The following is a 21,968-nucleotide window of genomic DNA, read 5'->3' as shown; positions in this document are numbered from 1 at the left end:
AATTTTGTCTTTAAAACAGATATACTTAATCTTTCTATGTAGACATTTTGCATGTGCCTATAAGTCATTAGATAATTTTATACTATATATGTGTGTAAATATCTTGTGTGTAAAAATCTTTACCTTTTCAGGAGTAGAATCATGACAGAGGTGGTGTGCCTACTGTAGACAAATGATCACCTAATATCAAAACAGATACAGTTTCAGAAATTTAAAGTATCACTGTGGCAGTTGCAGTGGAACAAGTTTCATTTTGTGAATGAAAGATGAAAGATTTTTCATAAAAATGAAATTTTGAAGAATTTTCAGTTATTTGTTTGCTCATTGCTGGCTTTAAAATAAAAACACTGTTTATTTCTTCAATGGCTTTTAAATTGTAAGCAACACATAGCAGAGGCCCACTTCCCAGATTAGATCTAATGAATCTTAATTAGAAGGTCAATGTACAATAATTTTAAAAGAAATTTAATATGTTCTTTTATAAGCATTGTTTGTTGTTTGCTTGTTTTTCCTTTTGTTTTCCTAGTAAATGTCCAGAAGAGTTTATCTGTGTGAAAGCAGGTAAAAACCCCAACTATGGTTATACTAGCTTTGACACATTCAGTTGGGCTTTCTTGTCCCTGTTTCGACTTATGACACAGGACTACTGGGAAAATCTTTATCAGCTGGTGAGTAAATAGTAAAAATTATTTAGTGTCTGACTGTCCCCAAAACAGACATGGAAAGGACCTTTGTTCATGTTATATATCACAGCTATAAACAGCAGCTGAGTAAGTGCAGCTTTTAGAAACAAATTCAGTTGCAGAATTAAGCAGTTACGGGCACTTTGTACAAAATTTGTACATAGTTTCTGAGTTCTGAGTAGGTACACAAGGGTTTTTTGTTCATCACCTTCGGTTTTTACAGTGTTATGTTCTCTGACAGCAAAATGCAAATGAATCTTAATTTGTGCACCTTTAATCCTGTTTGTGATTACTTAAAAGATGCGCTTTGTATAAGCTAATTTTCTTACCACAGTTTTCCATTACATAGCATTTGAAAATTTGTTAGTTGTAGTAAGCATTATCTTTAAAATTATTTATTCATTTGTGCCATCTTTAACTCTTTTTTTATTCCAAGTGGAAGGCATGCTAACATGCTTCAAGTATACTAATCCGATCTTTGATGTGTGATTTACATTAATTACACCGATCACACTTCTTTCTCAAGACTATTAGGCTTTAAAGTAGGTTTGCCACAAAGCAACATGATCCTTAATTTTTTTTCATATATATTAAAGCTTCTTTTATTTTCATTGCTTTGTAATTCAGATAATTTTATATAATACTACAGACAGAAGGAGAACTGAATTTTAGTTTTGCACTTTTCATACTCTGTGTTTCTGAATAGTGGAATTGATGCTTGTCTTCACCAAGAATTATTTTTCTTCTTCTCTTCTAGACGTTACGAGCTGTTGGCAAAACATACATGATATTTTTCGTTCTGGTTATTTTTCTGGGTTCCTTTTATTTGATTAACTTGATTTTGGCTGTGGTTGCCATGGCCTATGAAGAACAAAATCAAGCAACTATGGTTGAAGCAGAACAGAGGGAGGCAGACTTGCAGCAGATGCTTGAACAGCTAAAGAGGCAGCAAGAGGAAGCTGAGGTATTTTTTAAAAGAAAAATACCTGCCTTTTTTCCAAACACAAATCTATCTAGGCTTTTGTCACATATTTACAAGTCATGATACAAACTTCAGAAATAAACACTATGGCATTCTTGAAGGATTTTGTAATTTTAAAGCATCTGGTAGTTCAGATATCCTTTTAATGTTACATTAAAATGTTTATTTTGACAGGCAATAGTGGCAGCTGCAGCAGAGATGACAGAGTTTGGTGGTGAAAGTGGACCTTCAGACAGTTCTTCTGAAGCATCCAAGCTTAGCTCAAAAAGTGCCAAAGAAAGGAGAAATAGACGGAAGAAAAGAAGGCAGAGGGAGCATTCTGGAGAAGAGGATAACATGAAAGATACAAAGCTTTCAAAATCTGAGTCAGATGGCAGTATGAGAAGAAAAGGTTTCAGATTTTCTTTCGATGGCAATAAACTTGCTTATGGGACCCGGCTTACGTCACCCCACCAGGTGCTGTGAATCATTCTGTTTTATTGTTTGGATTTGTGAGATAACTGTAATATTAAGAAAACTTCACTGTAACCTTGCAAAGTAATACAACATAGGAAAAGAATTTTCATTATTTTAAGTACTAACTGCATCTTGCAAGTGTCATTTTATAGTTTGGGATTGGGTGGTTCTCAGCGGGGTGCATGGCAGTATAGCATTTTCATTGTTCATTTGAAATAACAAATCATTTGTAATTCATAAAAGGAAAGTTTAAATGTAATATATCAATGTAGAAGACTGTGGATAAGAAGCACTTGATATCTTTTAACATAATACATGGTCTACGTGGATCATTAGAATTCCTAAAATCTTTATTTCCTCTCTAATAGAGAAATAGAAATTGCTGTGGCCTCATGCATATTCACCTTCTGTTCTCCAAAAAATTGTTTTACGTGTACTGTAAATTTACCTATTCAGATAATTCTCATCTCTCATGCATGCGTCCGAAGTGTACCTATGGTACTGTATTAAGAATAAAGATGGAAAATTCCTGGGGAATATAAATTAATATTATGGATATCCATACTGTATATTATAAATCCTCAGCCAGTGTATTTGTTTGTTTCTTTTACAGTCTTTGCTAAGCATTCGTGGCTCCCTGTTTTCCCCCAGACGTAGTAGCAGAACAAGTCTTTTCAGTTTTAGAGATCATGGAAAAGAGATAGGATCTGAAAATGACTTTGCTGATGATGAACACAGCACATTTGATGATAACGGAAGCAGAAGAGGTTCTCTTTTTGTACCACTGAGACACAGTGAACGACGTGGTAGTAATATTAGTCAAGCCAGCAGATCGTCAAGAAAGCTGACAATGTTTCCAGTGAATGGGAAGATGCATAGCACTGTGGATTGCAATGGAGTGGTTTCTTTAGTGGATAGACCTCCATGTCTCCTGTCACCTACAGGGCAGCTTCTGCCAGAGGTAACAATAGACAAACCAACAACTGATGACAATGTAAGGAAATTTTTTGTACCCCAGATTTTGTGATATTTCCTCATTGCACCAGAGAATGTTGTGTTGAAATGGAATGCTTTGGGGGGGTGATCGAGAGATTCTGAATGCCTTTGTACGTCTTATGTAATGAAAATGTTCTTAAATTGATTCACTCAAAAATAAGAAGCGTGAAAATGAAAGAGAACAAAATAACATATTTTTGTATACCTGCGTAGCAAGTAAAGAGATGCATGCATCTCTATGCTGAATAAAAATAATGTTGCACTGCTGAATCTGTTTCAGAATCCAGAATTAGGGTAGTCAACATTCTAAACTCTGCATATTCTTCATTTGTTATTTAGATTTTTTTTTTTCCCTTGTAGTTTTGGCCGCCATTTAAAAGTATTTCCTAATTCTCTGCCAGTAATCTGCTAGCTTTTACTTTTTTTTCTTCACCATATATTATGGAAATGTAGCATAGCCTTTTGGATTATGTTCTAATACTCTGAAATACATTTTTCTGAGTCTCAGAGATTATAAAGTTTTTCACTGCTTATGATCAGACTCTAATTAAAGAATTTTACGTGCAAATTCATCACTTTCTCCCTCTGGTCAGTCTTCTGTTTTGCCTGAATCTGCTTTTATGAATGGTTTGGTCCCGAAAACAAAGAAGTTTTACCTGGGTCCCAGCATCTGAATGTACGTCAGCGAGATTACTTAAAGTTATAACCTTCTTGAATTCTCTCAGACTTTCATTTTCATACATTTATTTAATGTATGAATAGGTCCATCCATGCTTGCACATCCAAAACTTTCTTTTAATTGAGATGTATGAATGATAGAATTCAGATTTGTAACTTCAGTTTTATACGAAAAAATTTATGTATATATATATCCATTTAGAGGGTCAGATAGGTCAGTCTTCTGTGATTTCTTATGTTGAAATTTGTAAAATCAATCAGATTATAGCTGTTTAATGTATAGATATATTTAGTTTTTAATAATAAGATCCAGGCTGATCTGTAGAAGTTACTTTTAGAGAATAATTGTTATTGCAGAAATTTCCTTAAATAAATCACTTATTATAAGTATCTTATGATCAAGCTGGTTTGGAATTGAAGTACTGATAAAGAAAGCATGAAACTGGGAGCTCTGATTTTTTTTTTTTTGTGGTTTTTTGTGGTTTTTTTTTTTTTTTTTTTTTTTTGGTGGTTTTTTTTTTTTGTTGTTTTTTGTTTTTTGTTTTTGTTTTTCTGGTTCCCATGCTGTAACAGGTTTGATTTGTTTCTTTGGCAAAGAAGCTTACTTGCGTTTAGTATGAAGTTAATGGTAATTAATTATAATACAGTAGTGACTTGGAAATCAAATACCAAAACTGCTTTTTAGTACTATATAAGTTACTTAACAGTATTCAGAAGTATAATATGAAAATACCCACTTAAAAAGCAAATACCAGGTTTATATTACAGTGGAAAAAATTCTAATGTAATTGCACAAACAGGAAGTTGCATATATTTATGAATTCAGTGAAACTGAAGAGTCTTTCTGATACCTATTCTTTCAGTATTTCTGAAGGTGAATTTAGTTTATCCTCCTCCTCTACCTAATTCTGTTTGTTTCATAGAGTACTACTACAGAAATGGAAATAAAAAAGAGACGTTCAAGCTCATATCAAATACCGATGGATTTGCTGGAGGATCCCAATCTAAGACAAAGAGCCATGAGTATAGCTGGCATCATCACAAGTACAATGGAAGGTGTGTTATAACTGCAGATAAGTGAATTTTCTTGGCATAGTCATAGGTCTGCATGTATTGTATCACTTGCAAGTATAGCGGGCAAAAAAATAAATAGCCCTTGAAGATAATTGATAGGAGGGAAGTGCATGTACATAGTTAAAGAAGTGAAGGAATCTGATAGGTAGGCTAAGCTAAAAACATAACAGATAAAATGTATGTGTTCTGTACTAGTTCACACAAGAAGAAACTTCTTTATTTTGAGGGTGACAGAGAACTGGAACAGGCGGAAAAGAGACGTGGTGGAGTCTCCTTCTCTGGAGATACTCAAAACCCGCCAGGACAATTTTGTGTGCAACCTACACCACGGAACTTGCTTTGTGGAGGAGGTTGGATGAGATGATCTCCAGAAATCCCTTCCAACTCTTACAGTTCTGTGATTAGTATTTAGCAATAGAGTTACCGAAAGAATTATTCTACTAACTATAAGAAGATAATATTGAAATAAAGATTAGGCCTTAGTTAAAAGAGAGATTTTTTTTTTGTAGGATTATTTGAAAGTGACATTATTACTAACAACACTCTTGAAAAAGCTTGATATGTTTTCAAAAACTGAAATTATTTTTCTTGAAAGTAATTAAGCTGATGTTTGTGATGATTGTGAAGTTGAAGTTTAACTGAGTAAAGTATCTCTACATATAATGACAAATTTTGAAACCAAGGTTGTTATAAGAGGACAACTTTTTCAACTTTTACTAAAAATTCTTAAATGTTTTTCTTCTATTTTTATAATACCTTATCAGTCTGCAACTATATCTAAGTTGAAGATTCCTCCGAACATCATTAATGATTCAGGGATATATACATGAAAAAGCAATTAAAACAAAAAATACTTCATTCACAACTTATTTGCTCTGCTTTCTTTTTCTTTTTTCTTTTTTTCTTTGTTTTTTTTCTCCCTAGAACTCGAAGAATCCAGACAAAAATGTCCACCCTGCTGGTATAAGTTTGCCCACACATACTTAATTTGGAATTGTTGTGAGTTTTGGTTAAAAGTGAAGAGTGTCGTTTCATTTATTGTAATGGACCCAATTGTTGATCTGGCTATCACTATTTGCATAATTTTAAACACACTGTTTATGGCCTTGGAGCATTATCCAATGACGGAGACTTTTAACAATACACTTAAAGTAGGAAATCAGGTAAGTCCCTCAAACTATATTATTTGATGCAATCTGAATATATAATCGAATAAAAATGAATTCTATTTAAAGGAGAAAGTATTATTAAAGTATTATCATCTCAAAAAAAAAAAAAAAAAAAAAAAAAAAAAAATCCACACATGTTTAAGTATAGTTTCCATTACTGACATTCCTGCAAATATTTTTCATTGATCAGATTTTGGATGGCAGAAAACAAAAGAAGAAATCTGATTTGATTTTATTCAGCATTACAAGAAACAAAGGTGCTAAATTAGATCCTTTCTACTGTAAGCATCATTAATGACAAAGTTGCTCCAAAAATAATGCCTTCACTCTTTATTATGTTGGCTCACAACATCAGTGGCAGACATTGATGGTATGGTTATAAAGGTTGAATCTTTCCACCATTATTTCATTACATTTTGTTGCTTGTGATATTTGGCAGCGAAGGGGCAGTCTGACATGGGAGTATGAAACAAAGGTGTGTAACTAACTTCCCCCATGTGAAAAAATTGCACCCATTGCCATTCATCAGTGTTTTCTGAATGTTTGTCGAGACCTGCCAGTGGATGTGAGGGCAGTGAGACAGTGGATGGTGCATTTCAACAGTGATGACAGTGATGTGAAAGATAAGCCATATTCTGGATGGCCATGCACACACAGGTGAAGAACATCTTGAGCAGCTTGTCTGTAGAAATCTACAGATTATGATCAGGGAGCTGTGTACGGACCTGAATATCAGCTTCAAACTGTTGGAAACATGGTGGCAACATTAGAATACTGCGAAGTTGTTTCAGCTGGGTCCAACAAATACACAGAAGCAGAAAGTGTATCGTGTCGGTTTTTCAGGGCCTATTGAACCAATACAAGGTTGAAGGTCACAGTTTCTTGGATTGCATTGTTAACAGTGACAAGATGTGGTGTCACCACTATCAGCCAGTCAAAACAGCAGTCGGCAGTGTGGCTATGTATGGATTCCCCACTCAATAAAAAGTTCAAGATGCACTTTGCCATCAGCATGGAAAGTGATCTCCACTGTCTTTTGGGATATGAATGGGATGATCCTTCTGGATTTCCTGGAAACTGGAGAAGCCATTAACTCTGACTGCTGCATTGCAGTGCTGACCAAGGTGAACGTTTGTACTTCGAGAGAAAAAGACAGCCTTCCTCTTGCAACACAGTAATGCCAGACCCCATTTTGAAGACATTGGAGCATGTTGCCAATCTAGTCTGAACTATCCTACCACACACACATCTTATTTTCCAGATTCGGTACGTTTTAGCTTCCATCTTCTCGAGCTGAAGAAAGATGGACTGCATGGGCAACATTTTCCTTGCAACAACACTATCACAGCAGCTCTGTAACAGTGGGTCTGCTGGTGCAGATTTTTGCTAGTGTGGCATGTAGTCTTTTGTTCATTGCTGGAGAAAATTCATAGGTAATGACGGTGGCTATGTTGAAAAATACTGTTTTGTATCTGAGAATTTGCTCCATCAAATAGTGTTATTGTGCTCTTTGTATCTCTTGTACTTTTCATGGAAACAGATAGGAGGCATTACTTTTGGAGGAACTTACGAAAGACCAGAAGTGTTGGATATTACTTTACTATTTTGCACTGGTATTTTTCTTATTATCTTTGTATTTAAGAGCGTTGCTTTGACTGATCCATAACAATTGGAATACAAAGAACTGGTGTTTTATATTGAGTATATGTAAATACAGATGGTTTTTTTCCCCACAAAACAGGTCTGCAGGTGGCTTCGGTTGTTTTCGTATTTTTATAATGGAAATACTACAGGTCATCTGCTGTACTTCTCACCTACGCTTATTATAAGTGTTAATTCTTATTATTGCATTGTAGCAAAATCATAATTCTAGTACAGCCTAGTTGAGAATATATTCAGCTTTGTTTGCAAAGTTGTTAATGTCAGCACTTACTTGAATAGTATCCAGGTGTTTTTAGCAAATATAGATGTTGTTCATTTGTACTTGTATAGTGTCAGCAGTTGTTTTTTTTTGCTTTTTGAAATGTTTTAAAGTTTACTGAATATTCTTGATTTTTTAAAAATATAATTTATCTTCCCAGTAAAACATGATTGATGTGGCTCTATAGATGCAGGTGGGCATACATATACAGTAAATACAATGGATTTCCTCTCTTTTCGGAAGCATTGTATGCTTCCTCTGTATCCTGTCAGAAGCAGAAAAGTTTAACTTCAAACGTGAGCCTTGACAAAATTGGCCTTTTTTTTTTTGCAGTTAGCAAAGAGGAGGCATCCAGATTGTCACTGTGAATTCTGAAGAACTGATTTAATAGCATATCACTCTCCACTTTATGGTCATTTCATATATCTTCTACAGTTTAGTTAAAGCAGCTTCCATTCTGGCAAGGTAATCTATCTTGCTGGGAAATATTCCTTTATTTAGACATAGAACAGATGGGGAGCAAACAGGAGGTGCATTAGAGGTGGTTTATTCTTCACAAGATACTAAATGCATCTCAAGCTTAACTGAAAGTTAATCAAATTGCACTGCAGCTCATTTTGATTTTGACACTTTTCTTCTCTGTGATAATTTTCCTTACTGATGTTCTGCTGTAAGAAAGTTGTCATGTTTAAGTTGTTCTTTGTCGTCTGGTTCAGCTAATTTGTAATCATTTATAAATTAGTAATACATATTCTTCTTTTAGGTTTTTACTGGAATTTTTGCAGCAGAAATGGTTCTCAAGATAATTGCCATGGATCCTTTTTATTATTTCCAAGTTGGCTGGAATATTTTTGATAGCTTTATAGTTACCCTCAGTTTGGTGGAGCTTTTTCTGGCAAATGTGGATGGATTATCTGTTCTACGATCGTTCAGATTGGTAAATAAATTAATGATTAAATGATATTTGCTAATGCATTATGTGTAGTAAATTTTAATTGTACGTATGCAAATAGAATTGTAATTTATACACTAATATATTGCTAATAATTACATAGTACTGGTTTTTTTCTGAAGTGTCACAGGCTATCTCAGCAAACAGGTTTTACGAAATTATTTACCATTGAATAGCATATGCTATTTTATGGTTCAGAAGCAGCAGGGTTTTTCAAGGAAAAGAGGCGTAATATTACTGTAATTATATTAATGTGGTTGGGCAACAGTACAGTGTGCATATAATTTACTATATATTGAGAGAGGATGTAAATAAATAAACATTTGTAGTCTTGTTTGATGCCATATCTGAAAGTTACCAAAAAAGTAACTTTTCTTTTAAAATGTAGGATTTATAAATTTCATAAATTACTTAATCTGTAAAGGAAATCTTTATGCCCTTCAGAAAAATGAATGCTTTATTATAATATATTTCTGTAGTATTTTTGTAACTGCTTCAAATAATGTCTCTGTATTTTCATTTTTCAGCTTCGAGTTTTCAAGTTGGCAAAATCTTGGCCAACTCTAAATATGCTGATTAAGATTATTGGCAACTCAGTGGGGGCTTTGGGTAATTTGACCCTGGTATTGGCCATCGTTGTGTTCATTTTTGCTGTGGTTGGGATGCAGCTGTTTGGGAAATACTACAAGGAATGTGTCTGCAAGATCTCTAGCGACTGCGAACTTCCACGCTGGCACATGCATGACTTTTTCCACTCTTTCTTGATTGTATTCCGAGTGCTGTGTGGAGAATGGATAGAAACGATGTGGGACTGCATGGAGGTTGCAGGGCAGCCTATGTGCCTTACTGTCTTCATGATGGTCATGGTGATTGGAAACCTAGTGGTATGTAGCCAAAATAAATCATGAATTCATGTAGAGAAAGAGTAATAATGAAACAAGTAATGAAGCAGTTTTGTAGCATTAAATGTATTACTTAAATATTTTTTTATGATTTTGAGTGCTGAGAATATGGATTCTGCATGTTATATTTCTGATCCTAAGTAAAATCCTCAAAATGGAGGCTGGATCTTAGGGTAAAATTCAGGGGATATGAGTGAGGAGGAGAAGCATCATGTGTTCAGGGCTTTGTGGACTAATCTGGTTACTTCGAGTAGCATAGGCACGACAAATATTCACCTTGGATAGGAGTTTGCCATTGGCACAAGCAGACTTAAGAGGGCATTTTCTTTCTAGTCAGTGATGGCACCACTTGAAATTACACATAGCCAGTTGTTTTCTTTTTCTTTCTTTCTTTCTTTTTTTTTTCCCCTTGCTCTTTCCTGTCCAAAAGACTGCTTTAAAATTCTTTTACTCTGAAGTTCAATCCATTTTGGACCCTACTTACTTCTGACTTTTTACACAGTGGGGGGGGAAAGGAAATTTGAGTAGGGAGGCAGTAGTATTGCTTAAAAAACAGATTCAAATACTTCACATTTACTTTCACTCCTATTCATTTTTTTGCTTCCCAATTCTTAAGTGCTTTTTACAAACACTTTAAAATACCTTCTTTCTCTCTGAAAGAGGAAAGCATCAGACCAGTTTGTACATTGCCATGTATGAATTTGTCTTTTAAAACATGATTTGTATTTATTAACTCACTAGTGTTTGAAACCTTGATCTCTCAGCCTTTTATTCTGCTTTTCTCACTGCCCACTGAGTCTTCCTGTGAAATTCTACATCTTTTCTTTAGGTAATTGACAGCAGCAAAAGAGGTTTCAAATTAGCCATCTTGATTTCATTCTTTAGCAGTGAAATTTCTAATAGGAATAAGCTAAATAGTTTCAAACCAGTCATGTTACTCGTGGAACATCCACTTGCTCCAGGATTATCTGCAAATCTGTTCTCTTAAAATGAAGAAAATGGGGGCATGAGTTGTCAAGCAACATATCCTTGTCAAACAGTTTTCTATACTATAGTTTCTTCTATGCTAGAAGAGAGATCTTTGTGTAATGAAGTATCCATCTCTATAATTTTTTCACAGCATTCACTGTATTTTGATTTTATACCATAGCTCTAGCAGAATTTCTTATGTGAATAGACAATCTCTACTGTTTCTTCAGAGATCTGTTATGCAGTTGTCTTCCTGTATTCCCAACAATATACTTTTACTCTGTATTCAGAGCTGCCTAGAAGATCTTGGTCTGAAGACCTTAAGAGCTGCAACTGTACAGGTTAATTGGATACTGCTCTATCTAATACTTTTTGAGTCTTAGTGAACCCTGGACTTACATAACTGAAATTTATTCTGTCTTGCAGTTGGAAGATGATGAGACCTAAGTAAGAATTGAGGGAAGGGCTGCTTTGTCTTAAGTCACATACAGCAAAATATGTGTGGGTTTGTACCAGCCTTTAAGAAAACAATTTCTGCATAGATCAACTATGCTTTGATGCAGAGTACTTCCCTATGCTAGAGAAGTAAATGTTTTGGATCTCTATTGTCAAAATGAAACTGCTTTGTGTGTAGAGCAGGTGTTGTGCTTACATTTTATTTACATTTTATTTACTGTTTAATTTCCAGAATCACACAGTGGAGAAAGTGAAATCTAAGTTGTTTATAGTAGGTGATAGAAGAAACATGTGAATTAAATTTAAAAAAAAAAACAAACAAACAGGTGTATTTTCTTTGTTTTCAGGTATTGAACCTTTTTCTGGCCTTGCTGCTGAGTTCATTTAGTTCAGACAGCCTTTCTCCTACCGAGGATGATAATGAAATGAATAATTTACAGATAGCTGTTGCAAGAATTCAGAAGGGAATAGATTTTGTGAAGGAAAAAGTAGGTGAATATATTCAAAAATCTTGCTGGAAGAAACAAGTGGCTGCAAATGAAAGAACAGCAACAGATCAGTTGAATGATGAAAGACACCATTGCATTTCCAACTGTACCGTTGCTGAAATAAAGATAGATACAACTTACCACAAAAATGAGAATGGAACAGCTGGTGTTGTAGGGAACAGTGACTATCCATTGTTCATAAACAACCCAAGCCTTACTGTTACAGTACCAATAGCTGTTGGAGAATCTGACTTTGAACATATAAATACAGAAGAGTTTAGTAGCGACTCAGATTTGGAGGAGAGCAAGGAGGTAAGATTTAAATGACTTACAGTTTATATGAATGACTTTTGTGATCTTCTGTCATAGAACACTTGTTTTTTTTCTTATGGTAGTACTTCCTTGTTGCAAATAGAAAATTATTACAATTTCAGATTGCCGGACTGGACTGAGAATGAATTGTGAATTGAGAAACATGGAGCTAAAGGCAAAATTATTTGAAGACATATGAAACCATTATAAAAGAGTTTTGAAAAGTATTCTTTTCCAAATATCAAATAATATTATTTTGTATAGGAATAAATTATATAATAAGAATAAACAGACAAAAGACATTGGTTTAGTATATGAGCATAATGTTTCCATGAAGTAAGGATACAAGTAAACTGCTGTTAAAAAACAGTAAATAGACATCTTAAAAAAAAAAAAAAAAAAAAAAAAAAAAAAAAAAAAGTATAGCTATTTGCATCTGATTTCTAAAGCGCGTTGAATTCAGCTTTGTGTAGGATAAGCTAAGAAGGTACTAACTAAAGCTAATTATAGAAGGAAAGGTTTTCCAGTTCTAAATTTACATTATGGGAAAAAGCCAGGAGAACAGTGGTAGTATTATAAGGTGAAAATGATGTATTAAAAGGACAAGGAAAAAAGACAACTACTAATGAAAATATTTAATTTTTGTTGGTGGGAATTTGGCAGCAGCCACTTCAAAGACATCTGCTTTACCTCAAACTGGGGCAGCATTAGGACTGTCAGTGCTGATGCAAACATCCCTACTCCAGTCTAGATTGGTGTGTCCAGATTGTTTTGGTGTTTAGGGTATTTTTGTTTTTTTCTTGGTTTGTGTCTAAGTTGGCATTGAATTTGCCCTTATTCTTTTCAAATTATTTTAGAAATGAGTTTGTTGCAGCAAAGTCTAATTAAATTTAATTTGAAAGGTGTAATAAAGTGACTCTTAAGGTGTTTCCTTTATTGTAGAGTATGGTGAGTAACTTTATTGCATTTGTCAGGAAAACAGATATTGAAATAGTGAATGCCTGATTTTGTCCATCTTCTTTTTGGAGATTCTGTTACTCAATGCACTATGTTGACCTCTCAGCTGAGAAGACCTTAAGTTAACAAGAGACCTCTTAAAAACAAACATATATTCATAACTTGTTTTATGGTATTAATTTTGCATTGTAGGGAAGCTATGACGTGTCAAACAGCTGCTACATCTTTCACTTACTGTTAATCAAAAGGAAGGATGCTGGCTTTTGTATGTTTAAAAATATACTGGTTTTGGGGAAGGAATGTCTGAATTCAGGAATTCTTCTGCTCTGATAACTGTTAAATCTACATCTTGTATGTAAATTATGCAGAAGCTGAAGGCACCTGGATCTTTACTGTTCTGTATTTAAGAACTGATTAACAAATCCTATTGCAATTCATAATGTACCATAAATCCTTAGTCTACTGATGATATTATTTACCTTGTGTTTGACCCAATAGAATTGAATTCTGTTTTGTTTTCTTTTGTCACACGGCTTCTTTCTGAAAAGTGTATCATAGATATACATTTAGCATGTAGTAAAGATTAGGAATAACTTTTCTCTACATTTCAGGCCAAAGTTAAACCTAAGAGCCACATCTATTCTACTAATTTTATCTTTTTCAGTGTGTCCTTGGATATTCCTGAAGCTCTAAGCAACAGTAATAAATGTTATGTTTTGAAAACGTGTAATATGTCTGGAAAACATATTTAAATGAGTATCAATCCATACCTCTACTGTTTCCAGAACTCAAACAATCCAAAGGGGGTACCATGTTTTAACTTCATTGCGTACCATTCTTCTCACAGGAGTAAAATCAAGCTGGATCAGTCAAGAATGCAGCTCTGGTGCTTTTTAACCAGGCAGAGCAACGTGTCAGCACGTTTACACAGGTTATCTAAAAGAATCATACATATATACGATCACTTTTGAGATTGACTGGCCTGCATGCTACTCAGTTGCAATATATTTTTCCCCATCCATTGCAATGTAGTGGAAACATGCACAGCCACTGAGTCCCATGACTCGCATCGCAGCATGGTTGGGGGGTGCCCCAACATGTTCCTCTGTCTTTGTTACATCTTTGGTATTTTCTGTACTACTTCTGTTGCATAAGCTGCATGCTTTGTAGGCTTTAATTATTGTAAACTGAATTGTTGTCAAGACTATTCAGGGTCTAAAATGATTAGCAGCCTGTGGCTTTAAGAAAATGGAAAGGTAATCTTCATTTGTTCTGTTCATCTGTTGAACCGTGTTTTTAATTGTCATGTAATTACAAACATTTTGTGATTGTGTTCATTTGCCCAATGCCTAATGATCTTCTTTAATCTTATAGTTACGTGTATGCTAAAATGTTTATAACTTTCAATATAAATTGTCTCCTATTTATTCAAAATGGTGGTGGGTTGTTTTTTTTTTTGTTTGTTTGTTTGTTTTTTCTCTCATTTATACTTCAGTTTTTCATTTAGGGGAAGCTAAAATAACAGAATGAAAGATATACTCCTGGAAACAGTAAAACAAGTTTCTTCTTATTATTACTATTTTGCATACTCCTTTTGAATGTGGTTGTAATGATGTAGTTATATTCTGCTCATGAAGTTTATGTGTGCCTAACACTGGAAGTTAATAACTCATATCACTATAGCTATTCATCAGGAATAATTGTTTCATTGTGAATTCAGTTCAGTTATAAAGACAGATATTGAAAATAATTTTAGTCAAATTTTTCGTGTAGGATTTAGGTGTCTAAATCAATCTGGGCTTTCTTGAAAAATTGAAAATGAGAAAGATGAGCAAGAAAAAAATACAAAAATTATGAAAATAAAGAGTAAGGCTACAATTAAGACAACTGTTTTTAAAAACAAGGTAGCAAATAGTACCCTCACAAAACTCTTAATTCAGGAACTCGAAAACTATGAAACAAACATTAGTTATATCAGTTACATATTTCCTGTCCCTGATTATCTCTTCTGAATAAGTGGGAATTCGCACTTAATATTTAGGGATCATTTTCCATGTAGCTTTTTTTGTTGTTGTTAATGTGATTTTGTTGTAGTATCCCATGTTCTCTCTCGTGTATTCTTTTGTGCTGTATTATATATTAGAAGTATTTCAGGTCTCACTTTTGTGCCTTGGGCTTGCAAGCTGTTCAGAGAGGTGGAATGGGAAAATATCTTCCCAACAACTTTTCTAGCCATTTTAGAAAAGGTGCTTAAATGGGAGAGGAGAAACCATTAGTGTGGCATTCTACTGGTGCTACGTATGGAGCAATGATTCAGATTTGGTGGATATTGTTTATGTGACCCTGCTCTGGTTTCAAGTTCCTTCTGCCATGAATTTGGACAGGTGTAGAACAGCATGTGAAATACCAAACCAAGGACTTTGAATATTTTAATTGAAAATTCTTGACGCTCATATCACCTTATTATTACTTTATGTTAGCAGTACTGTGATTCTTATTTGTTATTTTTTTTTCTCCTGTTTTTCTTTAAAAAAGACACACGCATGGATTTAATTTTTTCCCAAGTTATAGATGTGGAGAGGGATATTGGTATTCTAAAGGAAAAAAAAAAAAGCCCACATTGAGAAAACTGTCAGTGTAGTAATTCTTGAGCTTTACTTAGAAATGCTTATTTTTACTCTGTATAAATAGAAAGACCCCTTCAAAATGGTTGTCACTGGTTGTAATTACGTTGAATTTACACAGTCAGGGAACAGTCAGGCTAGATGGAATAATGAGATATTTCCTGCTGAAAATAGAATTTTCCTGCTGAAAATGGATTAAGCAATGAAATACAGAATTTGTGGAGTGAAGGTGGTGTAACGGGTTTGCTAAGAATTTCGGTTGCATTTCTATATAGTAATATTTATTACACACAGAAACACAGAATGGCCTGAGTTGGAAGGGACCTCAAGGATCATGAATCTCTAACCCCCCTGCCACATGCAGGGTCACCAACCTCCCCATTTAATACTAGACCAGGCTGCCCAGGGCCCCATCCAATCCTCTTGAGTGGGTTGTTACGAACAACTGTTTTTTACTTTTAACTAGTAGAGATTTGTGAACTGTTTACTCATTCTTTTGTCTTTCTTCTTTTAAGCAACACTAGTAATTTATTTTCTCATTTCTCTCTTTCAGGTTTTTATTTTTTCACTTATATGTTACAGGTTTTTTTTTCCTTTTATTTCTGTCATTAACAGCTGTGTTAATGGTACATTTGCTCTTTGCTTTAACATTAGAGGACTATATTGGATTTTCCCTTACTATTTGAATATTAAAAATTGAATTATTTATAAGTTGATGTGCGATAGGTTGCACCATGTGAATGGTCAGTGAGCTAATTATTATTTGGTCTCGTTGTGGAAGTTCTTTTTAAATTCATCATCTGCAATTTTCCATGCTTTCATTTGTTATAATTGAGATGATGCTCACTACAAATTTATGCTTTACTAATTACCTAAAGCAATCAAAAGTGGCTTCAGCGCGATGATTGAATGTAAATATTATTGTATTTGTGCCATTATACCTTCAGTTCCCTAAAAGAAAGAAAGAAATCCTGAGCTCCAGATTTTGACCTTATACCACTACAGTAGGTTTGGAAGTAAATGTACTCAAAATCTGAGTAACTTTTCACTGCCAACAGTGACACTTCCATCTTAAAAAGAAAAGAAAAGAAAAAAAAAAAAAAAAAAAGAGTATTAATGAGGGAAATATTATATTAATGACCAAAAATGTTTTAGCTTCTGATCTGCAAGCCTAATCACCTAACCAACATTTGAGTACATTGATAATCCATTCAGTCCAGTTTTTAGTGTATAACCAGTGAGACCCCTCTTAATTGAGTTTGGTATACTCTGAACGGCAGCTAAATGTTCTCAAAGGTGAAGTATGAACCATCTCTCCTAAAACTCCTCCCACTGGAGTAGTTCATAGAATCTGTTGAATCTCTGCAAACTTCGTGCATAGCAAAGAAACTAACCATGTCTAATTTAGTCAAAACAATAAAGTTTTCTGTACATATTTCTTTTTTTTTAACTGCCAGTTTTGGTGGTGGTGATGTTGTTTGATATGAGTGGAAAATGTTTGTATGTCACATAAAGAAGACAGCTGGAGCTTGATTAAACCTGTTACTCTTCAAGGCCAGGATTATAACTTATATCTTAGAAGGAGTGAACCAGGCCAGCTATCTTTTATATTAGAATAGTTCATAGAGCTTTCAGTTTTCACCTAGAGTCAAAAATATTTTTGAGCTAAAAAATTAAAATACTCTGTAATTTCTGATTATTCTATTATGTAATAAATGAGATACCTAACTTCCTGTTCTAACCACGTTGCACCAGAGGAGATTTAGATTAGACACAAGGAAAACTTTTTCTCTTAAGGGGTGATCAGGCGCTGGAATGGCCTGCTCAGGGAGTGGTGGAGTCACCCTCCCTGGTGGTATTCGAGAGGCATCTAGATGAGGTGCTACGAGATGGTAGCTATTATGGTTTAGTAGCTTAGTGGGTAGTAATAGTGATAGGACGGTTGAACTAGATGATCTTGTAGGTCCTCTCCAACTTTGTGATTCTGATTCTTTTCAGTTTCTTTTATTTTTACAGTTGTTCTTCCATTGCTGTTTGTAACACTTAAAAATCTGTATTCTTTCACTTGAATTCATATCATCTGATAGAAGGATATATTAATTAGCTCACAGTTCAGATGTCCCAGAGCACTGAGTGTTTTTTGTAATTTCTACTAGCAATATGACACAAAACTTCCTTACTGTTAAAAATAAGAAGATGTAATTATTTTTGTGTTTTATAATTCAGTTCATAAATTCAGTTTTCCCACCACTGCTGCAGCATTTTTTAAAATATTAGCTATGTCATGGAATGATGAAAGCAGAATATTAATAAAATAATGCATTTATAATGCTCTTCTCAGATTCAGTAGGATTAGCGACTGGGAAAAGATTAGCTGTGAATATTTGTATTTTAAAATTAATGCTTCTAAAAATGATTAGAGATGTTTACATTAAATGTGAGTAACTTTGGAGTTCTATTTCAGACAATTTTTAAAATAGCTGCAAAATAGGAAATATCAAATTATTTTCAATAAAAGTTAATGCAGAACACTGAATTAGTTTCTCTTATTAAATAGTCTCTACCTTCTTTCACAAACATGTATGTATATAAAAAGTAGACTTTCATTAAAAGTTTTGTTTTCACTCATTTTAAAAATGAGGTGTAAGTAGTTTAACTTGTCTGCTGTTATATTTTAAATACCTGTTAATTCTGTAAGTCTAGCAAATTCATGAAAATGATGTAAATTGTACAAAATTCAGGCTGTTTTACAAAGTGTGCTTACATCATTCCCTACAGACATTTACCTGTGTTTCAGTGAATCTGTGTCTGACATTATGTACTTTTCATAATGAGATCATAAAATGTCAGAGAATGCCGTGACAAAAACTACTTAGACTTAGTTTGGTACTCATACCTAGATCAAATGTACAGGACACCACGTTCTTCATTTAAAATCTCCAAATTATGGACTGAGTGCAAGGTACATGGATATTACATGATAAAAAGTAAAATTGAGCTTATGTTTTTATTAGCATTTGTTTTAGTACTATTGCAATTATTTAAAAAATATATATGTATACCTTTTCTTTCAAGGTGTTAACTGTACAGGTATGCGTACCAGAGTAACAGGTAGTTTCATAATGCACGATGTAATACATATGTGCATTGACAAAAAAAAAAAAAAAAAAAAGAGATTGCATAAATGCATATTAATGCCAGTTGAAATGTATTGGTCATACTTTTTCCTATTCAAAACTTTTGATTACATTTGAAAAACAAAATAAAAGTGTTCATGTTGTAGCAATAACTATATGTCAACATAGGGCATGCATAATTCGTTTTACAAATGTATTAGGGAAGTGTTCAAATTCATGCTCAAATTTGAAACAGGATTTTATAATAATCCTGGATTTTAGCATTTTCCAATCCACCAATGATCATTATATTGAAACAGAAAGAACGTAAATGTATTAATATTTATTAATCAACGGTAACCAAATTTTATTGTAAATTTGTCACATGCTAGAAGTAGTTAGCTTGTACTATAAAGAACTTTGCTGTCAAGGTTGAGAAGACTGCCATGATGAAAGCAATTACAAACATATATTATCTAAAGCATAGTATAATTCATATTGATTTAAAATGTAGAGACATAGATAGAATATAGAAAGAAAATAGTGGACCAAAAAAAAAAAAAAAAAAAAAAAGGATTTAAAAATCTACTTGTTTGTAGTTACTTTTGAGGAATTCTAACATTGTATTATAATTCCAGAATTTCTGGAATTCAGTAAAATACTGCATAATGCTACTATCTGGTGGTAGAAAGGAGATGATTTATGCACATTTCAACAGCATTGACTGCTATATGTGGATGTTTGTGTGACAAGTGTTGTTCTTATTGTTACTGATACAGTGTGTTGCATGCTTAATATTAATTTCAGTTCTAAAAATATAAATAATATGAAAGTATAACTGCTACTATGGACTTCTGTTTTCAGAAGATAAATCTTTCCAGCTCATCTGAAGGAAGTACAGTTAATTTGGCTCTCTTTGAAGAAAAAGCTGAGACTGAACCAGAAAAAGCAGCAGAGCTACAGACATGTTTTACAGAAGGTATGAAAATGAAATTTGAAGTTAGCAATTGTTGGAAACAAGCATTTGCAGTTCAAGGAAGCTTTTTTGCCAGTGCAGCTCCAGGTCTTGATTTAAATCTTAGAATGTAATTAATTTTGCCTTTCATAGGGGCAAAAAAAAGGGGAGATGCAGGAAAGAAGGGGACAGACTTTTAGCAGTATCTGTGCTGACAGAGCAAGTAGAACTCATTTCAAACTTAGAGAGGAGATTTAGGTTCAGTGTAAGGAAAAAGTATTTTACAATGAGGGTGGTGAGACATTGGAACAGGTTGCACAAAGAGGTGATTGATGCTCCGTCCCTGAAGACTTTCAAGGCAAAGCTGGACCAGGCTCTGAGCAACTTGATCTAAATGTAGATGACCCTGTTCATTGCCGGGGAGTTGGAAAAGATGACCTTTAAAGGTCCCTTCTAACTCCAAGGATTCTATGATTCAAAAACCTTATAATGGCTTGTGATTGTATTGTTAGGTTGTATACAGAAGTTTAAATGCTGTAGATGCAATATGGAAAGCAGAAGAGGAATAATCTGGTGGAACCTTAGAAAAACTTGCTACAGGATAGTAGAACACAACTGGTTTGAAACATTCATTGTCTTCATGATTCTTCTCAGCAGTGGTACTCTGGTAAGTAGAACATACACCCATAGAAACAGTGTATAGATAAAAAATATGTTTTAAACATATGTTAAAACATACTTATGTTCACTAAGGAAAAACTGAGAGTTGATTAAAAGGAGACCTTCCCATAATATTTTCCCAGTGCATATAAAATCATTAAAATTCTGTTGTCAAATAACCTTCTGCAAGTCAGTTATGATGAATACAAGATGATACATGTGTGAAAGGGTGCTTATCAAGAGGATTATACTTAAAATCTTGTTGAGGAAATTAGAACAATAACTGGAACAGATATTCAGCTGTAAATTAAAATTGTCTTCAAAAGCAGTACAAATGCTGATTTGTTCATGTTCTCTTATTTTTCTCTTCTGTTGGTTGTATTTATTATCATCAGGAGTCTGCCTTCTCTTTGAGTCAAAGTGGGCATATCAGAGTGACAGGTTGTAATTCCGTGTTGACTATTAATAAAATTTTTTAAAAGCTTGTTTGGCAACTTTACTCATTATATTGTAATCCCATTATTAGGAGACAATAAAGTCTAAAACTTGTACATGTTGTCTCTGCTTATGCTGGCTTTTCAAGGTCAAAAAAAAATAGTTAAAAAAGCAATTTTTCTTTGCCTTTTTTCATCAGTTCTTATGGCTTCTTAGTTTCCAAAGTCCTATTAATATTTGACTTACATGCAACCCATTTTTTACAGGCTTTTGAAGATATATATATTGAACAGCGCAAGACTATCAAGGTCATACTGGACTATGCTGATAAAATCTTCACTTATATCTTTATTCTGGAAATGGTGCTAAAATGGGTGGCTTATGGTTTTCAAACTTACTTCACTAATGCCTGGTGCTGGCTGGACTTCCTGATTGTTGATGTAGGTACTATAGTCTCTACGTAACCTATTTCTGGTGTATAGTTTAGTCATTTCATGCAACTCCAATTTGATATGTAAATATGCAGTGAAGAATACAAATTGAGTTAAAAATAAGAGAATGATATATTGATAAACGAGTTTCTGTTGTAATTATGTAATGAGTAACTAAATACTAATTCATTTATATGTTATTGTTAACTCCATCTCTTTAGTCTCTGTCTTGCTGTTTTGGGACTCAGTCAGTGATTGAGGTGTATTATTTGAAAGGATTTCAGTCTTTTGTATTCAGTAACAGAGCAAGGAGGAAGCAAACACAGAAGGGAGATGGAGGGAGCATGTAGGTTGTAGTAGGACAGCTGATTCTGGGCTTAATGACTTACTGGTGAAGCACTGTGAAGATCGGGATGTCATGAAGACAGTAAAAGAATGGGAGAGCAAGGAGGTAACAATTAAAGAAAAGGTTTGAGGAAAACAGAGAGTAATGGTGGCCAAATGCATCACTTCAAAAAGTTGTGAATCAACGTGCCTCATTTTGACTAGTACAGTACTTACTACTGTTTACTAGGTTGCAAGGCTAATTTCTAGAGATTAACATTTATTTTTGTTTAAATTATTCTGAATTTTGCAGACAACTTTATATTCTCTTTTTTTTGCTTCCAATATCCAGATTGAATTTATCTTCCTTCTAGGTATTACGTTTTTATTGTGAGGATACTTTAAAAAGAAAAGATTGTTCTTTTTCT

The 21,968-nt window shown here is 33.8% G+C and overlaps 1 protein-coding gene across 1 annotated transcript in view; it reads left to right on the top strand.

Moving 5' to 3' along the window:
* LOC306949375 (sodium channel protein type 2 subunit alpha-like) overlaps nt 1-21,968 on the top strand; it is a gene marked incomplete at both ends in the record, with an annotated part of 36,416 nt that overhangs the window by 6,195 nt on the left and 8,253 nt on the right. The window contains 12 exons of the mRNA XM_079539239.1: nt 527-668; nt 1,441-1,647; nt 1,840-2,121; nt 2,735-3,115; nt 4,719-4,851; nt 5,794-6,032; nt 8,723-8,896; nt 9,439-9,795; nt 11,586-12,038; nt 19,600-19,714; nt 20,203-20,357; nt 21,052-21,225. Of these exons, the coding sequence (XP_079395365.1) occupies nt 527-668; nt 1,441-1,647; nt 1,840-2,121; nt 2,735-3,115; nt 4,719-4,851; nt 5,794-6,032; nt 8,723-8,896; nt 9,439-9,795; nt 11,586-12,038; nt 19,600-19,714; nt 20,203-20,357; nt 21,052-21,225 (2,812 nt within the window). The remainder of the gene's footprint in view (nt 1-526; nt 669-1,440; nt 1,648-1,839; nt 2,122-2,734; nt 3,116-4,718; nt 4,852-5,793; nt 6,033-8,722; nt 8,897-9,438; nt 9,796-11,585; nt 12,039-19,599; nt 19,715-20,202; nt 20,358-21,051; nt 21,226-21,968) is intronic.

The sequence above is a fragment of the Tetrao urogallus genome (genome assembly GCF_951394365.1).
Source record: "Tetrao urogallus genome assembly, chromosome: 8".
Classification (NCBI taxonomy): Eukaryota; Metazoa; Chordata; class Aves; order Galliformes; family Phasianidae; genus Tetrao; species Tetrao urogallus.
This window is presented reverse-complemented; position numbering and strand designations above follow the sequence as displayed.